This window comes from Plectropomus leopardus, chromosome 13, assembly GCF_026936395.1.
Source record: "Plectropomus leopardus strain MGB_pleo_1.0 chromosome 13, ASM2693639v1, whole genome shotgun sequence".
Classification (NCBI taxonomy): Eukaryota; Metazoa; Chordata; class Actinopteri; order Perciformes; family Serranidae; genus Plectropomus; species Plectropomus leopardus.
Window position 1 is genome coordinate 22,905,264 of NC_142188.1, and position 21,255 is coordinate 22,926,518.

The 21,255-nt window shown below is 40.1% G+C and overlaps 1 protein-coding gene across 3 annotated transcripts in view; it reads right to left on the reverse strand.

Annotated features, from left to right (window-relative positions):
* Positions 1–19,771: 19,771 nt before the first annotated feature.
* Positions 19,772–21,255, reverse strand: part of macrod2 (mono-ADP ribosylhydrolase 2) — a 511,048-nt gene continuing 509,564 nt past the window's right edge. For all 3 annotated transcript variants that reach the window (XM_088086648.1, XM_042501834.2, XM_042501833.2), the window contains one exon: positions 19,772–21,101. In XM_088086648.1, the coding sequence (XP_087942774.1) occupies positions 21,079–21,101 (23 nt within the window). In that variant the 3' untranslated portion in view covers positions 19,772–21,078. The remainder of the gene's footprint in view (positions 21,102–21,255) is intronic.

Below are 21,255 nucleotides of genomic sequence, written 5' to 3' on the forward strand. Positions count from 1 at the left end.
ATGTGACCAGAGAAAATATGAGAAAGGGCTGTGGTTTTTGTTTTTTCTAAGGAGGAGGTAGAAAACGTACAACTACCACATTACTTTGCACTGAAGCAGACCAATAAACGCTCCTGCTTGTGAGGGACGTAATGCAAGCTTGTCTGTTTTCACACAGGAAACACTATGGTAGACAACAATTCCAGATTAAAGTTAAACGGTACTGTAAAATATGTCTCTGAAAACATTTGAGGCGAGAAAGAGACAACACAGTAACAGAATCTTGGTTTATTTTTGATCAGCTTGATGAGCTGCTTAGTTCTACTGTTTGATCAAATTTTTTTCACCCTCTGTTTTTACAGTTCTGAAAATGGTATGGCACCCACTTCCTGTCCACTCTTTATCATATTAGAGCCAGACAGTGCACCACAATATGTTTATGAAGACATTAAGGCAAGAACAGGTCAATAAAATAACAAAATAACAAAATCTTGGTTTATATTTAATCAACACTGTCTAATTTTACAGTTTGGTCTATTTGGTTGATCCACGTCTATACTCTTTGCGTCCATTGTGGCGGGCATATAATTTGCGGAAATACAAACTGTAGTTCAAGCAACAGCCCGAGAGCCAGTGAAAATCTGCCGGATGATGCAAATCTGACTGATTTTAGCTGGGAGATGAGCAGGGAGATCTGGGCCCCATTAAGATGGAGGGAAGTTTACCACAGTTAATTTACACACACTAACCACATTGGTATGATGCAAAGCTGGTTAAAAGTGTCCCTTTAATGCAGAAATCCATGGTATTGGTTGACCGTCGTAATCGTGTTTTGTCACAAAGGGTCTTCATAAGAGTATAACATATAATATTGTTTGAATTATGCTGTAGACGGAACGTAGGGAAGAACACACTTGTCGGCCAAACACAAAACTGCCCGAGCTTGACCACTACTGCACAGTGTGGATGCAGTCTTATGCAGACTGGGTTAAGCTTGAGATGTGAGATGTTACATGGGAGTTGCTGATTGGTTTAACAAAAAGCCCACTAACAACTGACTGATTCCTGTAGGTTGTAAGAATGTGAGCTTTGAGCTTATTTGATGGTTTTAAGACATCTTGAATTCTGATGGGATAATATGTGGAGACGGAAAAATATGTAAATAGAGTGGAGATTAAGAGGAAGTTGTGAAACTCAACGAGTAAAGAGAGACTTAAAAATCAAGTGTTATTTACGACGGAACTTTGACCAAGTTTGTTAAGATATTCAACCACAACACTGTTTTACATTGCTCGTGGGCACAGCTTTCTTAATTACATCCATTTTGTTTTAAGAACTGACATAAAAAGTTTGTTTCAGTGACACTCACTGGTAATTAGCTTTCAACTCGCCCGTGTAGCTGCTTTTGTGTAATTCTTTTATTCATAAATTGAATGTGCAGCTTACAAACTAACACCTTGAAAAGGCAGCCCAGTTTGTGTTTATGCTGCTGGCAGGGCCCCGCAGTCCTTTGAGACCTGAGAAGTATTTTTGATTATGTTGTAATAAAAGGAGATGGAGGTGCTGTGCAGCATGTTGCACAGAAGAGTAGGTGCTCTGAGTGGAAGTGCTTTTACATGGTTTTCTTAAGACTCCCATAAAAGTTGGAGAAAGATGAAACTTCAAATATTCATGAGTAGTGCTTAACCGAAAAGCTCTCCACATATTCCACAAAGTAAACTTGTAAAAGAGTTAAAGACAGCTTATTCCATAAAGAAGAACCGCACAATGTTTTGGTTCACTGAATTATATTGGTTTACAACCATCATAAATGCTTCACTTTTGAAGTGTTAATGTTTTCTACTCTTTTTTTGTAGGACGTGCCTTTTTTGTGGTTTGCCACCAGCTGAAAGATGTTAGCATTTTGTAGTAATGTGCCATTCAGTAAACCTCGGTCCCTTGACTGTTATTTATAGGTGTCCGGTCAAAAAGTCAAGTCATTGTAACCACGCTGAGGGACTCTTATATGATAAGTATGGTTGATAGTCAGGTGGTGTGCCTACTTGTATATGCACCTCGTGTCAGCAGGGTTCATTTAGAAAGACTCTGGCACACTTCTATTTTGGTAGCAGCTGGGTTTCAACTTCTCACTTCATTATGAAGCAAATGATTGTGCCATCGCTATGCTAATGCTGATTCAATTAGGGCTAAAGTCACTGGAGCACCGTTAAATTAGATTAGTAAATTGTCAGTAAGAATAGTCCAAGTTGTCCTCTTTTCACTTCCTCAATTCTCATAGGTTCCATTGTTGCTCTATGTCTGAGGTTGGAAGCATGAGGTTAACACAGGACTGTTTGTATGAATCTTAAGTGGGCTCACAATCGGCTTCATCCACTAATATGTGTATAGAAATGATGACTTTGGGCACAAAATAAGTGTGCATGCAAAATTGCCCGTAGGATTCACGACGCATGTTGTTCTTCGAACCATGGACCAACCAAAGGACAATACATTTGCCCAGAGGTGTATCCAAGTTGTTTCTATGCACATTTTCGTGAATGCCTCTGCAATTGGAAACAGCTGATAAGCATTCGTCATTCTCTTCAAACATTTTATGTCGGTCTCTGAAGATGCGCTCTCCCCTGAAGGCACTGGCTGCAGTATCTTCTAGCAAGGCTGGATTTGCTCCCTTAGCACCTGCTTGGAGAGCAGAACCTTTTACATACCTGTCATACCTGTTAATAGGCTACATATTCACAATTTCATGGCCCGAGAAATGGATGGGAGTAGCTGCTCATTGTATACACCATAAACAATGAAAACCATAAGCGTTGCATTTCAGTTTAGACATTCACATATACTCCATTGTAGGGCTGTAAACTTTTGGTTTGGTTGGTCGGTCAATTGTTTGGTTTGTTATGCTCTTGTCCGAACAAGTTCTCATTGGCCGGACAGTCGCTGATGTTGCATTAGTTAGGCAGTGAGTCCACAAAAGCATTTCTTCTCCAGCTGATAAACACTTGTTGGTGTTGTTCAGCATTTGTGTTAGTCTTCTTTGATGGTCAGCCTTAGCTGTGTTTTTAGCGTTTCTTCTTCACTGTGATTGGACGGCTGGTGACAGTGATGAGCGCAGTATTTGACGCAAAATAAAATATTTCTCAACTCTCTGTTGTACCATATAGTTGAATGTTTTATGCATGATGACAATAATTGATGAGGATTAGAGGCCATCAATTTCATATATATATATATATATATATATATATATATATATATATATATATATATATATATATATATAAATAGAACGTAAATGACCTAGTTTGTGTATGATGGAGAGGGAACATCAATGAGTGAGCACCGCAGTGTTGTTGTATAGATATTGTTTAATAATGTGATTTAAACCAGACATTGTGTGCTTAGGCATTTACCTGATCTGCATGTTCCAATAAATATACAAGAAAAGAAGCATCATTTATCATTAAGGGTCATCAAGTAATCAACCTCTAACCAACAAATTGCAACAACACTGATAAATCTCTGCCATGGCTTACTGAGGCCAGTAACTGAAACAAATAATAAAGCCATATATTCACAACAGAGATGAGTAGGCCACTTAATTAGAGATCCAAAAGAAATAGAGGTAATATATCACAAATGCAATTCACTGTAATAATAGTAATTTGTCATTTAGCTTGTGATGCTGATTGTTTGCTTCTACTGTGGCACCGTCCTCCATCGCTGAGCAGGTGAATTAGCTGGAACTTTTGTACCAAAGCAGAAAACAAAACAGAATTACAAAGCAACTTATGAACGCCTGAAATACCAGAACCCAAAGTAATCATTCCTAATTGCTATTGATCAACAACCCCATCAAAGCATTGCTGATATAGCATGATCATTTGTGCAGTAGGACTGAAAAAAAAAAAAAATCAAACTCATTGAAGCTTATCCCCCCACAGTGCAACAAATTAGCTCTCTCCGAAACAATCCTATGTAGCACTACATTTGGCTGGCACTAGCAGATGAAGTGCCTCGGTGGTGATGAGTGCTATCACCAAAGCTTTCTCCTCTGGGGCTTGACAAACACTACATTTACGACAAGCCCTCTGACAAATGGGGCACGGCTGTTTTCCAAACCTGCTGCATTTTACTTTTATGGGAAGCGGGTGAGAGTTGTGACAGAAGGAGCGGGTCCAGACTGCTGATGTTGCCGATGTTGAGCTCCTTCTTCCAAAACCTCCTATTTCTAGGCTTCCAGCATCCAGCATGGTGCTATTAATCAAGTTCCAGAAGTTAAGTGTTACTGGAGGCATTGCTGTGTTATAAATTGCATGGGAAATGCATAATTAGTTAGCAACAAATCTATTTTACAGTCATACTGTATTCAGTTGGGGATGCATTTTGTTCCAATAGCTTTTCTGCAGGGATAATAATCACTGCTTTGGACCAGAAGTACTGCTGGCTCACCTGATGCAAGTGAGACCAAAAAGTACTTTTTAGTCTTATGGGAGACGATGAAAAGCAGAGAAGTGGAATAACACACGTTTGATTGTCGAGCTTGTCCTTCATGTGTGTAAATAGCTGCATCATATATAGAACAGGAAGGATGTTTACAAGCAGTGATTCCACTTGGCACAATGCTGTGAGCATGCTCTTTTCCTCAGTGTCACAACGACAGACAACTGACTCCTAGCCAGCAAAAGTAATTTTCTCTAGCTTACACACACACACACACACACACACACACACACACACACACACACGGACACACTCTGAGTTTCTTGATGACCTTCTGCTTCCCTTCATAACTTGACAATCTATGTCCACCGTTGCAAAGTTTTTGTGTTTCCACGCTGGTTCATAAAGTTCCTTTCGTTCCATATTTCATCTCTGTTCTGCTTAAAGCAAAAAGAAGGAAGCACGAAGTATTCGCTCATTATTCCCCGTGTCTTTAGCCCATCCTCGGGACCTTAACCCAGACAGAGACTATTTCCATGTAATTGGTGCTGGTGTTGCTCCTGTTGCCATTTAGTATTTTCGATATGGCCCCGCTTTCTGAAGGGAAGGAACAGGGTGCAAAGTGTCCCTCACTACAGGCGGCAAATTACTCCTCAGAACTCCACTAACACCCCTGTGCAGCGCAGAGCTGCCGTAAAGGCAAAACAATTTGTCCAACATGAATAGGCTCCCTGGAGACTGTCTTAAGTGTTAAATGACCTGGGTGAACCCAATACTAATCCGCGGCTGGGAGTTATTCAGGCTTGGATGGCTAACACTTATACCCTCCGCGCAGCCATTTGAAGGCTGTTTATGCAAATTCAAGGTGATCTGATTTTTCTCATGGCTTAGTTTACTGTCTCCCTCAGCCCCCTGGAGACTCCTGCAGTCACTCCAATCGCTCCAACTCCCTGCACACACAGACATGTTGGTGGGAGTGGGCATTGGATATGAAGTAATACAAGTGTTTTACTTAATCCAGCCTCTTGAGCAATGGTTTTAAATTGTTCAGGGAGTTTACTGACATTTTAGAAATCCCACTGAAAATGTCAAACTAACAGAATAAACATGACATCATCAAGTACACAAGTCCGAAGACCACTGTTAGACATTCAGACCATATGCGTTATATTTTCTGCACACACACACAAAAAGTGTTGATAGATTTATGCACAGAGGGAAATCACAATTGAAACCTTAGGAAACGTTAAAATATGAAGAAAACACTTTTAGTCCTACTGACGGTATTGAAGCTTTTTCGAGGATAAATCTGTGTAGTGCATCGTTTGTTGAGTACTGTCGTTCTTACAGTAGGGGGCAGCAGTGAGCCGTGGCTTTTGCATCAGGTTTGACTTCCTACCTTTCCTCTTCTCCCGCTCTCTTTTCTCATAAACGGGATTGTGGTCTGCCCTCCAGACATCTGCTCGGTTGTAAAGAGAATGAATAAATAAAAACAAAGGCCTATGAATGACGTTCCAAGAATTTATGTTCCATGCAAACATATATTCTGTTTCAATATTATAATCCTTATTGGTACATTTATTGTTGGTGTCAGCGTTTATGTTTAAGTGCATTCGTGTTGTTGTGTTATGTCTTAGTAAAATGAAAAAACAAACGCACAGGGAGAGGAGAGGCCCCAGGAGAGCTGGGCGAGTTGAGCGAGAGAGGAGTAAGGATGGAGTGAAGTTGGGAAAGAAAGTATAGCGTGAGAGCCAGTCACTGTACAATACAGAGAACAGATCATTAATTAATGCTGCCGAGAGTGTGAAGTGAATCGATTCGCCCCCTGAGCACGACACGCACTAACACCCCCATCTAACAGGCATGGTGGGGGGTAGCTGGGGTGGCGGTGAGGGAATCCACACTCCCCTTGTCAGTTCACCTCCATTTTAATGACTTCTAATTGTTTCCAATGGCATGCAGTAAATATCCGGCGGGAATAATTCAATACAGCCGTACCCCCTGGTTCTTCTCATCAGGTCTCTTTCTGTCTGTCATGCTTTTTTTTTTTTTCTTCTTTTGACCGATTCATCCCCTCCCTCAGCGAGTGCCGGATGCTTTGATTAAAGTAGTTGTTTCATAAGTGGCTTTTTTATTATGCCTCTGTTTTTGTGTGTTCGCTGAGTCTGTGTTATCAGTACACATGGAGGAGTGTGTGTGTTCCTGTCAGGGGATGACAGCTGGCTCTCTCTGCCCCCTGTCACAAAGAGGCTGTGACTGCTGGAGTGTGACCAGCCTCTCGCCCGCCTGCCCGCCTTACACCCCCCCCACCCCCACCCCTACAGGCTGGCCTGCCCTGCTACTTTGCTTGTGGCCCTCTCTCTCTTTAGATCCGCACTGCATATGGGTCTGGTCAGCCATGGAAACCTGCTCAGCCCAATTAGAAGCAGCCGCCAGCTGGGCTTCTCATCCATTCTTCCATCCCTCCTCTCTGGCCTAGCCACCTCCCTCTCTGTTCCTCTCCAGTGGTTTCACGCTCCACCATCCCACAATCAGAGCCTCTCTCACGGCCATAATCATGCCAAGCTGATGGGCACACTGTCCCTGGCGTGTGGATGGAAGCAGCGATTTGTGACACATCTTCTCTCTGCAGACACCACGCACGCACATCCACGCTATTACATCGACACATGAACAGCCGCACACATGCACGCCATGACGAAGGGTCCACAGCCGCCCCCTGTCAGATGCTGTGTTTTGTCTCTGGCCTCACCAGCTGGTTTGGACCAAATGGCCGGAGAAAATAAAGCAGTGTGTTACTCAGTTCATATCTCAGTGGCTGGACTATAGCGATGATGGCTCTGCTTAACTCTCAGCCCCTCAAAGCACATTCTGGCTTTATAGACAAGGTGGCTGGAGGAATTGGTTATCATTCACAATGTCGGGAGCAATCAGGGCTCGCTATTAACTGTGGAATAAGGGTATTCACTTTTTCAATATGGATTTCTTGTATTATTGAAATAGTTTCGCATTCTGGCTTCATATTATTCATCACTTTCATTTCATCCATGGGAATATGATATGGAAAGTCTTTCAGTAAATACTGACAGCCCAGAGTCATTTCTTGAGTTTGAGAGATTCTTTTCAGCAAGAAAGATTAGTGTTTTGAAGACTCTTTAATTGCTTTTAGTTAATTTTCAGTTGCCTCACCTGCAGTTCAGGGACTTATAGAGAAAGACATAGCATAAACACAAGATTTTATGTAATGCAAAATTGAGAGTGACTCATGAGAATTTCCTATCATATAAAAAAGCCATTACTTAACAGATAAATGTCAAACCTTGCTCTTGGAGTTCAACAGGATGTCATTTGCATTCAGACATATCAGAATTATTGGCCATGGGAAAGAGAAATAGGCTGCGGTTCTGACAGATAATCTTTCTCAAGGTAAATGTATTGTAGTTTAAATTATTGAACATGCGATTGATCATTTCAGAAAGAGGGGTCACACGTACTACACACACAACCATATTAATTTCTCTTGTGCCAGCATGTTACTGGTAAGGTCCCAAGGACCAGTGGGAACATTTGTAAGAAGTCCTTTATTTCCTATGGCATACAGGCATTGACCACTGAAGGATTACATGAGGGAATACTGTTATTTGATAAGATGTGACCTCTTTTATTATTTATTTAACATTGGCAGATTGCTACTGCTACTTGCCTTATTGCATTCTTTTATCTTATGTAATGTATATTTTTATTTTTAGTTTTGTTTTCGTTTTTAATAGGGCTGCCCCTTTATAGTCGGAGATTCGAATCATCATTCAGAGACCCCCCCAGTCGACTGAGATTGCTTCAAGTCCTATAGAAGTTTTTTTTTTTTTATAGTATTTGCTAGTCAGTGCACTTTCTGAAGACGTTTTGGTTCCCAGATTTTGCTGTGGAGTGAGTGCTCTTAACTTTCATGATTTTCTTTGGTACTGATGGCTGCACATCTCTTAATACATCCATGCTGCACATACGATGCTGCAGCATGCAAGAGGAGAGGATTTGCACTGTATGAGTTAACTTTATCCTCTCTCTTCTGCTAAGAAGTGGCGAATGTACAGTAGGGACGCATGATAATATCGGCATGTCATCGGTATCAGCCAATATTGCCTTTAAAATGAAATACTACAATCGGCCAACATGCTGATTTCATGCTGATATATATATATATATATATATATATATATATATATATATATATATATATATGTACAAACTGATATTATATTTTTTTTTGCCAAAGTGAACATGCACAAAAATCAGCCATACATTAAAATATTTCTTATTTTGCACAGTAAATGAATAACGCGTGTCACTGAAAAGCATTTTATTTTATTTTATGTCTTCATCTGCTGGTGGGCTATCACAATAAAAGTAGGTGTAATACAATGTAATTTCAATGCAGAAAAGACTTGATTCTTACTAAAATTAGATGGGGAAAAAGTTGATATGTCAATGCCGGTATCAGTTGTCAGCCAAATGAGTTTCTATATATCGGCATATCAGATATCAGCAAAATGCCAATATTGTGCATCCCTTATTTACATCTCACATCACCTTAATATGAAACATACTCTGGCTTTTGTTTGATATCTAGTGCCGGCAAAAACTGTTATTTGTATCTGTTGGTTGCTTGTTTGCTATGTGTGAATGCCGCTGTCACACAGAATGTCCCACTGAGCCCTGCTCAAACTTTAAAAACATTATATAAAGAAGAAAAGAATCGTCAAATATTCATATTCACCAGCCAAATATCTTTTGATTGACATAATTCTGGGTTGGGTACAGTCCTATTTTTTAATAATGAATATGTGTACATTTGTTGTGTTTTAAGAACCCAAAGCCATATTTTCCTGAGATGGACTGTAAATAATACCTCCTATAATGCTTTATTTTTTTAACCTGCATGCTTCAAACACAAAGTTTTGATTCACTATTGTACTATAAGGGTTTCTAAATTACATAGGCTTTGGAAAGGTTACTACTCAAAATTGTTTCACTTTTCTGCCTTAGCTGCTTCTCTGCTGTCTTCACTCATATTCTTCTTTGGGGTCATCAATCACTGATTTAGGCCTGATTGCACATGAAGTGGCTGGATCCCATTTTGAGGTGTGACAGGGGCCTATTTTGCACTGGTGGCAGTGATGGCTGTGTGTCAGAGCTCATGACAGGATGCTCTCCGCCCCGTCTCCTGAGGTTTGTGAGTTTGAGGGGCTACCAGCCCCTTTTGTCCTCCTTTTGTAGATGGTCTCCGACACGGCTTGTTTTAGGCAGAGGCAAAGGCAGTAATTGATTTCTCTCTCCTCTCTGATTCCGCCTGTGGCTCTGAGGCGCTGGCTGCATCTCTCCTCTGAGAAACAGATGAATAAAAAGACAGAGCGTGAAGTTTATAGCCAACAGTCACAGCTCTGACAGATGGTCAAACCTCACGTTATCAGAGCCCGATAGAAGTCCGGAATGTGGTGGTTAGCTTCTGAATTGGCTTCTGAAAGGATCGGTCATATATATTAGAGCAGAGAGTATTGAGCCGTGAAGAGCTGGAGAGATGGGAGATATTGAGGCGCGCAAACGCTGAAGGTGAGGAGGACCTAAGCTCAGATCTGACAGGCTACATTAATAGATTGGTGAACTGATAGATGCACAGTGGAATGGTGCGATGAATAAACTGATTCAGCCTCAGAAATTGAATTTTCATTCCTTTCGCTACAGCCAGTGGGAGAAGTTGTTGCAGTGTCGTGTTTGAGACTCATCCAAGTGAATCTCGCAGAAATGAATTTTTGAATTTGCTGTGAACAACAGTATTGTCTCTTCCTGACTGACCAGTCTAATTATTATGAGCTCAACAAAAGAAAATAGTCTTTTTTTTTTTCCTAAGTCTGTAATATCAAAAGAATCAACAAAGCATTCATCATAATTGTGACCTTGTGTCTTCCTGTCAGCAAGACTGACTTAATCAATTGCAGAAGTTGTCAGCTGTGACAAGAGGCGTTTAGCCTGGAGACTAGAGGGACGGGTGGCATTGACTGTCTACAGACGCTCTAGCCTCTCTCCATTAATGTCGGTGTCTGTTCCAATCCAGACAGCTTGCCTCAGACATGCTCCAAAACTTTGTTAGCCAAGTTTGCTTAATCTCTGCTTTTCTTCCCCCGACTGCACGCAGGAATAAATGAGCCAATTAACAGTGAATGAGAAATTCTCCCCGTATATGCAGTATGAGGTGTTTTGTGAGCTGCATCTTGCAGAGAGGCTGTGGCGTCGTGTGACAGGAAAGCCTAAAAATTGGTGTTGGGTATCATTTTAATAATCTCTATCAGCTTGTTTGAATTGTTAGCACCTCTCCGCCTGGCTCAGGCAATTTGACAATAATGCTAAATGAATTATATTTATTAATGGAGCTCCTACAGGTATCACGAAAATAAATTCTCAACTGTTTTCACAGTAAATAAAAAATGCTGTTTTAATGAGTCATGTGGAATATTTTGAGTTATTCACCTTTTAATGAAATTGAAGGGTATAAAGAGGAGAAAGCAGAGGGACAGATGACAGTCAAAACAACGACAGGGACATTTAAAGTATCCTTACATGTTGCCCTGTACCCTCCACCTGCCCTGCAGTAGCTTGCAGGGATGACTAGCGTGTCTATACTTAACCATTCACACTTCAGCGCTGAATGATTGGTTGTGAAATGGCACATTTAAATTGCATGCTGTGTTGAAGTGATTTTCCTGCCTACCTTGATGCCTATTTTGTTATGGAAATTCATGATACATTAACATAACCAGCAGGAGTTCGGAACAGAAAATAATGAATCCTGGTGGGAAGGAGCAGCGCTCTCCACCCTTATCTGTGAATTAATAAACACACATACAGTATGCACCTTAGGGTCACACCATGTACACTCCAACAAATGCTTACCGCTCTTGATTGCCGTTCCTCATTGTTAACTCAAGGCTTTCCTTGGTGGGAGATGAAACTACCGGCACACATGTAAAAGAAAAAGGTGGTTTGCAGGCAGAGGCCTGTGAAAGGTGCATGTCACCTCAGACACCTAATGATCTGATATCCATATTCTTGCTTTCTCAGCAGGCAAATCAGCATAGATAATAGGATGGTAACAAGACCACCTAGTAGCAGCTACCATAACCAAGATCAGTTGAAACATCATGGCTTCATTGTTGCTCACCTGTAAAATGTTTTGTAGTCCATCATCACAGCTGTGCCTGCTTTCTATCTTACACTGTAAATATGTCATTATTAAATCAAGTCATCATAACTTCACCTCTCATACACTTATTGAGCAAATGGGCCGAGCTAAATTGGACACAGTGGTTGGGATGCCCCATTCACTTTTTTTCTGCTCAATGGCTGAATTCCATTCAGCTGATAATGAATGCGCACAAGGCCTCATTTACTACATCCTGTTGCCACGGCAACACTTCTCAGAAGCACTGGAGGACCCCGAAGGCTCTGTCAGCGCTGACAGACAAGATGCCGAAATGCAGAAAGCAATCAAGCTTATCTGTTTTCTGGTGAAGATGTGATCTCAAATTTGTTTTGGAAAATAATCAAGTGAATGTAATTCTTCTCAGCATTGTCAACAATCAACAACAACAACAACAATGACAGCAGAAAACCTACCAGTAGATTTTATATTTGCAGGAATATGTGTTGAATTTCAGCACATTTTTCATATTTGCAAGTTTGTGGCAACTTTTTTGGCCACAGTAATTAGTGACAGTGGCCATGAAGTTGCCAAGAGTGGTGAGGTTAATCACACAGGCAGAAGCTGCTGCCAGGATTAATTTGAATAGCCCAGCTCTTAAGACAGTGAGTCATTTTGTTGCACAGTGCTGTGAGTTTGCCAGTCTGCAGCAAAACGCACAATATAAACTCAGTAAACACACATGCATTTGAATTGGTGATGCTCCTTTCATTATTTTGGACAAACTTATTCAATGCAGCTATTCTGCTGAGAATTGTGCATCGCAGGATAAATCGCTACAACAAATTAATGCAGTATATAAGCTATGCTGATGATTCTTCACTTTTAAATAAAAATACTCCAAAGAAAATAGGCACCATTCCCAGAAGGTGCCTGGCAAATTGTGGAGTTTTGGCAAAAATATGATCCATTAAAACCTTTTTTTCCCCCTCATGACAGTTTAGAAATACTAAGTGGAATTTAGTGTTGCCAACCTAATGGTATTATATTCCCATGATGCATGCTTTTGGTATTGCCAAATGGAGGAAAAAAAAGAAAAGAAATAAAGTGCACCAAAACACATATGTGTTGCAGCTAATGACTGGATATTACAAGCATGGATGCAAAAATAAGGTCAAAATATCCCAGAAAAGGTCTTTGCCAGCTTGTGCTGGCGAAGTCTTTTGGAGACAGAGCCTGTGCAGTGTCGACGTCTTTCCATCCGACCAATCAAGAGCAGCGCCATTGATTGTAAACACATCGCTCTTAATCGTGACTCCCAACCCCCTATTTGAAAGCATCAAATAACTAGAAACAGTCTTATCAGAAAAATTAAACTTGTTCAGCTACCTGAATTTTTCCCAAAGAAAATTTCTGTCATTTTATTTGATGTGTGCTTTACTAGTTAAGTTGCGTTTGGTATCTGCGGACCTGGAGGGGGGCGGGGTTTATGATGTATACTGCAGCCACCCACCAGGGGGCCATCAAGATGTTTTGGCTTCACTTTTTGGAAGCTGTCAGGTTGTCCATCTTTACGATACAGTCTATGGCTGCAACTCATAGGTGAGCAGATAAACTCAGACTCAGATCATCAGACTCACATGTGCAAATGTCTGTTCACACAGTATTTCTCTTTGCTTTAGTTTTCTGGCATCACATATATGCACAGACAGCCAAAAATGCACTGTTGAGATAGTAGACTAAACAACGTTGCTAGTCAGTTTGATTTGGGTCATGGGCCTTATTGTTGACTGACTGAGAATCTGAGACCTATCACAGATATATTTATCACATATTTATTCCACAGGAAGGAAGGTCAAACTCAGATTTAGATGTCAAGACAAACAGAAAAAACGTTTGAAATTTGCTTTTGTCAGTAGATTTTTCTCACAACAGGTCCTGACACACAAACACAAATGAGATAGAATAAGAGTCGTAGCCAAATAAGAAGTCGTGCTAACACTGAGTCAGGTCGTCTGGTGTCAGCGTCTCTGTAGATGACAGAGTGGATGACGAGTGGTGTTGCTGCTGCCCTTAGCTTGTGCCATGTGGTGTGATTGGCGAGCACATGGTGTCATGTCTGAAGCTGTAAAAATGAATATATTTTCAGCATGAGGTGACAAAAGGTAGAGAGGCTTCATCACAAAGCTGCAGACGGACACATTCAAGTTCTTCTCTTTGATGAGTAATTAATAAACTTGTTAACCTTTTCTCATGTGGTAACTTAGAAACTGTTGGCATGTTTTTCAGCAATAAATCATCATTGTGAGAAAGAACACCTGCTGACTCTCAGAGGCAAAGTAAACTGCGCAGGCTTAAACTGTTGGTTTGTAACACACAATTGATCATTTGACAGCTAATGCAGTCTTGTTAAGATTAAGGTTTTTGTGTTTGTGCTGTTGCCCTCTGGCAAGTTATAATTTTGGTTTTAAAAATACATATTCCATTTTGTATCTTTATTTAAGTTGTTTTGATACTGATACCAGTATTTGAAATGCCTCTGATACTGCAGAAAATGCAAGGTATTGGAGAGTATTCGTGTCTACGCACTGATCCTATACCACGCTTTATTGATGAACTTTAAATTAGTTTCACTCACAGATAAAGAAATCAATTCTTCTTCGCTGCTCTAAAGCAGTAGCCTACATGAAGAGTTGTGCGGCCACTGGTAACTTCTGTTTTCAAGTGGCAAAGAACAATTGATTTCCAGTAAAAAGTGTGATGTTAGTGATTAGCAAAAATGTAGCAATTTGGCAACATTTTACACTGGAAAGTCCCACCAGTTCAGGGTTTAACCTGCAATGCCATACAATCATAGCAATCATTTTACATCCATACAGGTTTATCAGTATACCGCTGTTATTTTTGTATTTCAGCTTTATTCATTTTTACCACAATGGTATTGGATCAGTGCTTGGTATCAGCTGGTCAGGAGAGAATGGTGTCAGAACATATCTGATCTTGACCATTTGGATATATAAAATCCACCTGTCATTTATTTTTTAAAAATAGTCTCCTACTGATTTTATAAAAACTAAAAACATTTTTACATTTGACTCCAACTTCCCTACTGCTTGATTCTGTTTGCTTAAGTGCATTTGCAGCAGGGCTCCAGGAGAAACCTTGCACTCCCCTCAGCTTGACTTGTAAATTCTTGATCTTTTAAATGCATTGCTAGTTTATTCCCTGAATCCCCGGAAAGTGAGATCCAGGTGACATTTAGCTTTAATGAGTCAGAGAACATCAGCATAACCAAACTGCTCACAAAGATACAGCCAAATAAGGCTAATGCATTTATTAATGTCCGATTTAATTACTGAGCATTTTGAAGCCGTCGTTTTTCATTTTCTTTCATTAGGCTTTCTCGGTGTTGTGTTTTTTTTTTTTTCTTCTGTTGGAAAAACAACATGGAAAGTTTTTAATGACTTCTGAAGTGAATTTGTTAACAACCAGCACAACACGTTGAGTCTTCGTGCACTCAGTTTATTAGCGTTCTGTAGAGATGTTATCATTAAATCTGTTGTTTCAGTTTATCTTTCCCCCAAAAGAGCACGAGCTTGTGCATTTATTTAGATGTCATCCAAATGGAACCTTGCTCACTAACATAAAAGCTTTGACCTATTGGATAATGAGCACAATTCGGAGCTAATGATGCCAATTTAACTGAGGTTTATCAACAGATAGTGTTGATGGGTCTTTAACACAAGACCCTATGTTGGTCTCAGCTGCTCGTCATCAGTCTTTGTGGTAAGCAGTTCAACCCATAAAGCAGCAAAATAAATTCACAGCACACATTAGCTTCATAACCCACTGAAATTTCTTATTTTACACTGAACCAAGCTGTGTTTTGTTTGGAAAACAGCAGTGAAATGAATTCCAGGGTGGATGTCGCTCATGTGAATTATTACTAAGTTGTTATTCTGAGCAAGATGACGGTGGAAAAAAAAGAGGACTGCTCTCCGCAACACTAATTTACTGCTTAGTGATTAGAAAGCAGACTTTGACTTGCAATGGATAACTTTATACAGAATATTAGAGACACTGGTCCTATCTGTGCTGTAGCTGCAGTAAGGTGAGAATTTCTTATATCACCTGAAAAAGCAAATTATCAAGTTGATAATATGAGCAACAACGGAGTGAGAGATAGAATAAGTTTATTAATCCTCTTTCTCTTCTGCTCTCTTGTCATGAGGGGCTATCAGCATGAGATGAGTGTGCTTTTTTTAGTCTGACAACAAAAGTAATCTCCATAACTGTCTTGTGCTGCTGGAGCTTAATCGACGTATTCTCACTTGTTCAAAGCAAACTAGTAATGCTGCAAGTCAATTTCCTTTCAACATTTCAGTGGCTCTCGCAGCCTTTGAAGACAGGCATCTATAATGAATGGCGTCAATTTTCATCCCAATTAGAGTGTTTATCTCAGCTTAGTTCACCTATAGTGTTGCCTTTGCCTCTTGTGGGGGCGATGAATTTTCATGAAGGACAAACACTGTACTTCAGATAAAAACAGCTTATCTAGTGTTGGGATTTAAAGCTTTAGCGCTGGAATTATTTTTCTCCAATTTGTTATTGCTGTGTTAACAGCCAGCGTGGTAACGGGTCGTCGTAGTGTGGCAGGAGGGTCGAAGACAGTGGGAGGAGTTAGGAGGAAGCAGAGTAGAGGGGACGTTGAAAGAAGAACATGGTAATGCATGTTTATATAAGAAGAGGTCCACAGAGCTTTCATCCAGAAAATTGAATAAACGGGGCACATCACATCTTATGAGCCCACAGCTGCTTGATAAGATGGAAACTGACAAAAACATGGCAACGACACAGGTCTATCAACATTTCTGGCACATGCTTAAATACTCTGTGCTTTATTTAAATGTAAAGATACAGATGTAGTGCCTGTGTGATGTTTTTGCAGTGTAAGTCAACAATTTTAGCCTCACAACTCCGATGTAAGCCAGAAAATCCAACATAGTTAGCTGTAAACCATTGTTGTTTTTTAGCTGTTTTTGTGGAAAAGGCGGTTTGTTATTTTAGAGCTGAAGTGTTTTGTATGCCAGGGAGCTAGTGCGTGGCAGCAAGCCTGTGCGATTAAGCTGTCTCCCTTGACACTGCCTACTGCTCAAGTTCAGGGAACCCTCCGCTCTGACATGCAACATTTAAATGAAGTCATTAAAATTTAAACCGTCTCCGTTCCAGGGACAATCACTCCTGACATCCGCTTGGCATGCGACAAGTTAATGGAACGTAAACATGGTAGCTGTTAAAGCGATTCGAAAGTTGTTTATCATTGGCTTTTCACACCAACAGATGTGAAACCTGTTGTTGATGCTTTTTTTTTTGCCATTATGATATCCAAAAATGATAACAAAGGCTGACTATTGTTATCTTTAACTTAATAACAAAGACCTCTCCTGGCAGGATGATGTTTAAAACAGCATGTGCTTCTCTGGAGAAAAAAAACCCAGGATACGTGTTGGTATTTTTGCAATGCTGGGATGAACAGGAACATGCTGTGCATGCCTTTTCTTTGTCTTGTCTGTGTTGATGTGAATTTACAGTGTTATGAATTAGAAGTCTCGGGGTGTCCTTGTAGCCTTGCGGTTAAAACAAACACCATGAAATCAAAACTTTCCCAACTTGATTCCAGTTGGGGTTCTTTCTTGCGAGTCGTACCCCGCTCTCCCTCCCTCTCACCATGTCCATCTCTTAACTGTAAGCCATCAATTAAAGGCAAATGTGCCCGCCTCCCTCAAAAACACCCAGAAAAACAGCCTAAAGTAATGTCACTTTGACAGCTTTGGTTGGTGCTGAAGATGACAAGTTTGAAAATGAACAAAAGTCATCTGGAAATGTGGCGTTACCAGACGTCTGTAGTCTGCTTGTCGTCCTGAGGCTGCATTGGCCAATACCAGTTTAACACACTTAGCTGTCAGTACTTGAGTTGCATAATGGGTAATTTTAAAAAAGGTGATAAGCTGGTTGTGCTCATTGATTTTTGTCCTTGTTTTAGCTGTTCGTTGTTAGTGTGACAATTTTAAAGGAGTGCAATGCTGAATTGGTGGAGTAGCCTTTTAATTTCTGATGGTTCATTGTGCATGTGTAAATGCATTTTTAGTGTTAACCCATAATGAATCTGATTTGGGAGTAAAGACCAAGTCTGTTCCAATCTGGGTCGTTTGGTGTTGACAGCATGGAGACAAAAGTATACAGTTAGGGTTGTTGAAGGAGACTAATTCATTTGTCTTCTGATTCAGTTGCTGCCCATCTTCTCAGTACAGTCTTTTTAAGTGTTTGATATTTTGGATTTGGGACCATTGACATCATATACTCAAGTGGGAGAAATAATTATATCAACAAAACAGGCCAAAAAGATTAAAGCTATAGTTGGTAACTTTTATTTGCTGAAACTGTCGCTATAATCTGAAATAAGTACATTAGACAAATAGCCTATGAAAAAAAAAAAAATCCCTCCTCCCCTCTTACTGCCATTAAAGGCATTTGCTAGAATCTTCCGCTGCACACCAAAAAACAGTCAGAGCCGAGGAGCCTCCAATCTGTCAATCATGTCAGTAACTGTTTCCGTGTGGTCAAAAATCTAAAAAATTATCAAAAATATTTTAATGTACTATTTTGCTGTTAAAGGAAATTTGTGATCTGATCGCCATATTGTCAGTGTTTGACCAAAGTGCCAAGTCCTGCCTGCCGCGTCACAGTTTTTCTCATTTTACAGCTAAACAGTGCACTAAAATATGTTTCAATTAAGATGAGAAATAGGCAATGTGGTAACATAATTGTGATTCATGTTTGATCAGTGCCGCCTAGTTTGACAGTTCGACCGCAGATCATGAGCAGTGATTGATATGATTGACAGCTGTTTTAGAGACTTGTCGGTTCTGATTTGTTGTTTTCATTCACATGTGGTAAAGCCATTGTAAGAACTACAAGGCAATAAAGAAGGCAGGGGAAAATGGTTTGCTTTACAGATTATCTTTCATTTAGGGACAATTTCATCATTTTTTTTTTAATTGAATAAAAATGACCAATTACAGCTTTAAGCACAGAACAAACTATTTAGTATGGTGTGCTGTGAGTAAAAGAGTTTTTATTGTTTTAAACTCCACTTCAGGTGTTTTTGCAGAGATGCAGCACCTGATCAAGTTCTCTCACCTTCAGATGTTTGGCGAGTGTACAGCCATTGTTGTTTTCATCTCTCCATTCACCAACTTATCATGTTTTTCTTCAGTTTGTTCATTTTCCGCATAGATTACGGTGTAAATTAGCAAGGCAAACTCTTTCCTGTCCCCGTAGGAGATGCCATTCAAGGTGTCTGTTATCTTGCTAAGTGTGTTGCCTTGCTGTTTACAACAGACATTTAATATGTGCTCTCTCTGGTTGTGAAGACTAACAGAAGGTTGTAACATGTATTGTCCAGTCCTTATGGAGTTTTGCTTGTCTGGTGGTTTATTTTTGGCTTTATTCTGATGAAATTTTCATTAAATGATGAGACAAATCTTGTGGAAACTAGTGCAGATTGTTGATTTCTAACATTGCCACTGGGGGCACCACAGTTGCCACTTTTCAAGTTCTATGCAATGGTTTTAGTTTCTAGTTGTTAAAATATGTAAAGTGGTTTTATGGCAGTCTAACTCACAGAGTGTGACTTTAGGAATTAAAAACATCAGTAAACATTTACCAAAGATTTGAAAAGTTGCTAAGCTGACACTATCTTCCCAGATCAGAGAAGTGATTGATAAAGTGGCTCTGCTCTGGAGAGCTACTGAGTCTTTGATAACAAACTCCTTGTGAGGTATTCGGCCATTAGTGAGTTTCCCAGAAGGAGGGAGGGCTCTGGGGTAAGAGAGTTATATCCCTTCTCATTTGATACGAGAGAGAGCCTGAGGGCCAGAGAGGCAGCATGCTAGAGATCACAGGACAGACTAATTGTTTCTGTCGACCTAGAGACACACAACTGATCGCTCTGTTACAGTTGTTCAATTTCACTCGTGTGAATTGAGGGGGAAATGAACCGTACCGGCTGTGAGGAGAAATAAATATAATACTAGTTACTGTTTTGACAGAAGTAAAAACAAGACACATGACAGGGTACATTAAAAGCTGAGACATGGCTTCCACCTTTAAATTTTATTAGTTGTTTCTGTTATAGTTTAGCAAAGCAAACATCAAAGTATGAAGGCATCATTTCATAGAACTGTAATTAATCTGATCTTTAGTATGGCACCACTGAAAATAATTCATGAATCATACCGACATTTAAAAGAAACCAAAACCATTTTTTTTTTTTTTAAATCAACTTATGAAAAAAAAAAACAGGAAACCATTAACAACAGGTATTAGCCATTACATGATGTTATCATGTACTTAGAATTACAAATCATCTGCAAGCAATACACAACCAAGAAGTCATACTTGGACCACCTCCTCAGGTCTGTGATTATGATTGTGATTGTGTAGTTTGATATGAAATAAGGCAGATTCCTTCAATACAATTAGAGACAATCTGGTAAGGAGACAAGCGAAAGCAAAGAGGACTGTAATTCATGTTTATGTTGATGAAGTTCAAAGTAATTTTCTGGCATGCACTGGAAACAGCAAAGAAAAATAGGGGACAAGAATTACTTGATTTGTTAAAAGACACTCATATCCTTTTTAGTGTACGTGGGCCTTGATGAACAGTTTCTTGGTAAAACGAGTTGCAGTTACAGCAGTGGTGGAGATCAGATACGATCAGCGATGTTCATAGATAAAAGGCCGGGGTTGTGCCTTACAGACTGTGGTCTGAATCAAGGGTTTTGGCTGATTTGACTAAACAATGGTGCTCGAGCTGCAAGTGTGTGAGTAGACATGGCAGGCGTCAGTGTGTTGCACTCCACAGAGGCTTACAAATGCAGGGTGTTGTCAGGTGCTCCGCTGTTGAATGTCACCATGAGAGTGGCGCTGTATGAACAAAAGGATGGTTGATGTTAAGCATCACCCAGCCTGGAGTGTCAACATGTCGGTGCTACGGCTGTTGTCCTCTGACAGCTTCACCATGCTCTCACAGTGGGTAGAGATCAAATAAAGAGACTTGAACCTGGTTTATCTCATCGCACCCTGCTGGCAAAAATGATGTACGACTCTAACACACAGTGAGGTATGGCTCATCTTTTCTGGTTGATATGTTCAAGTCCTATAGTAAGGTTTTGCACATACATACATATACATACAGTACATACATACTTTAGGGATGAGTAGTTTCTTAACAAAGAGGAAGGAGGCTAAATAAAGTTGGGAATGTGAGCATCTTGTGAGTAACTGGTTGTCCTGGGCCAGTGTCAGAGCCCATACTGACATGGGCCAGTCTGACACCAGTGTGGTTGGCTTCCGCACAGTTTTGCTGGCTGTCAGATGAGGTTGATTGTCCATCCCTCAGCTGGTCATTCTTTCTTCTCAACAGTGTCTGGATGGAGAACAAGTTCATAGTCTGAATTTAGATTTTGCATGGCTGAGTATCTGGTTCTTACATTTAGTAAACAATACTGTGTCATTAAATGACTCTTATTGCTGGATGTATTTCTGACTCAAAGGAATTTTACACCCACACAGTGACTTTT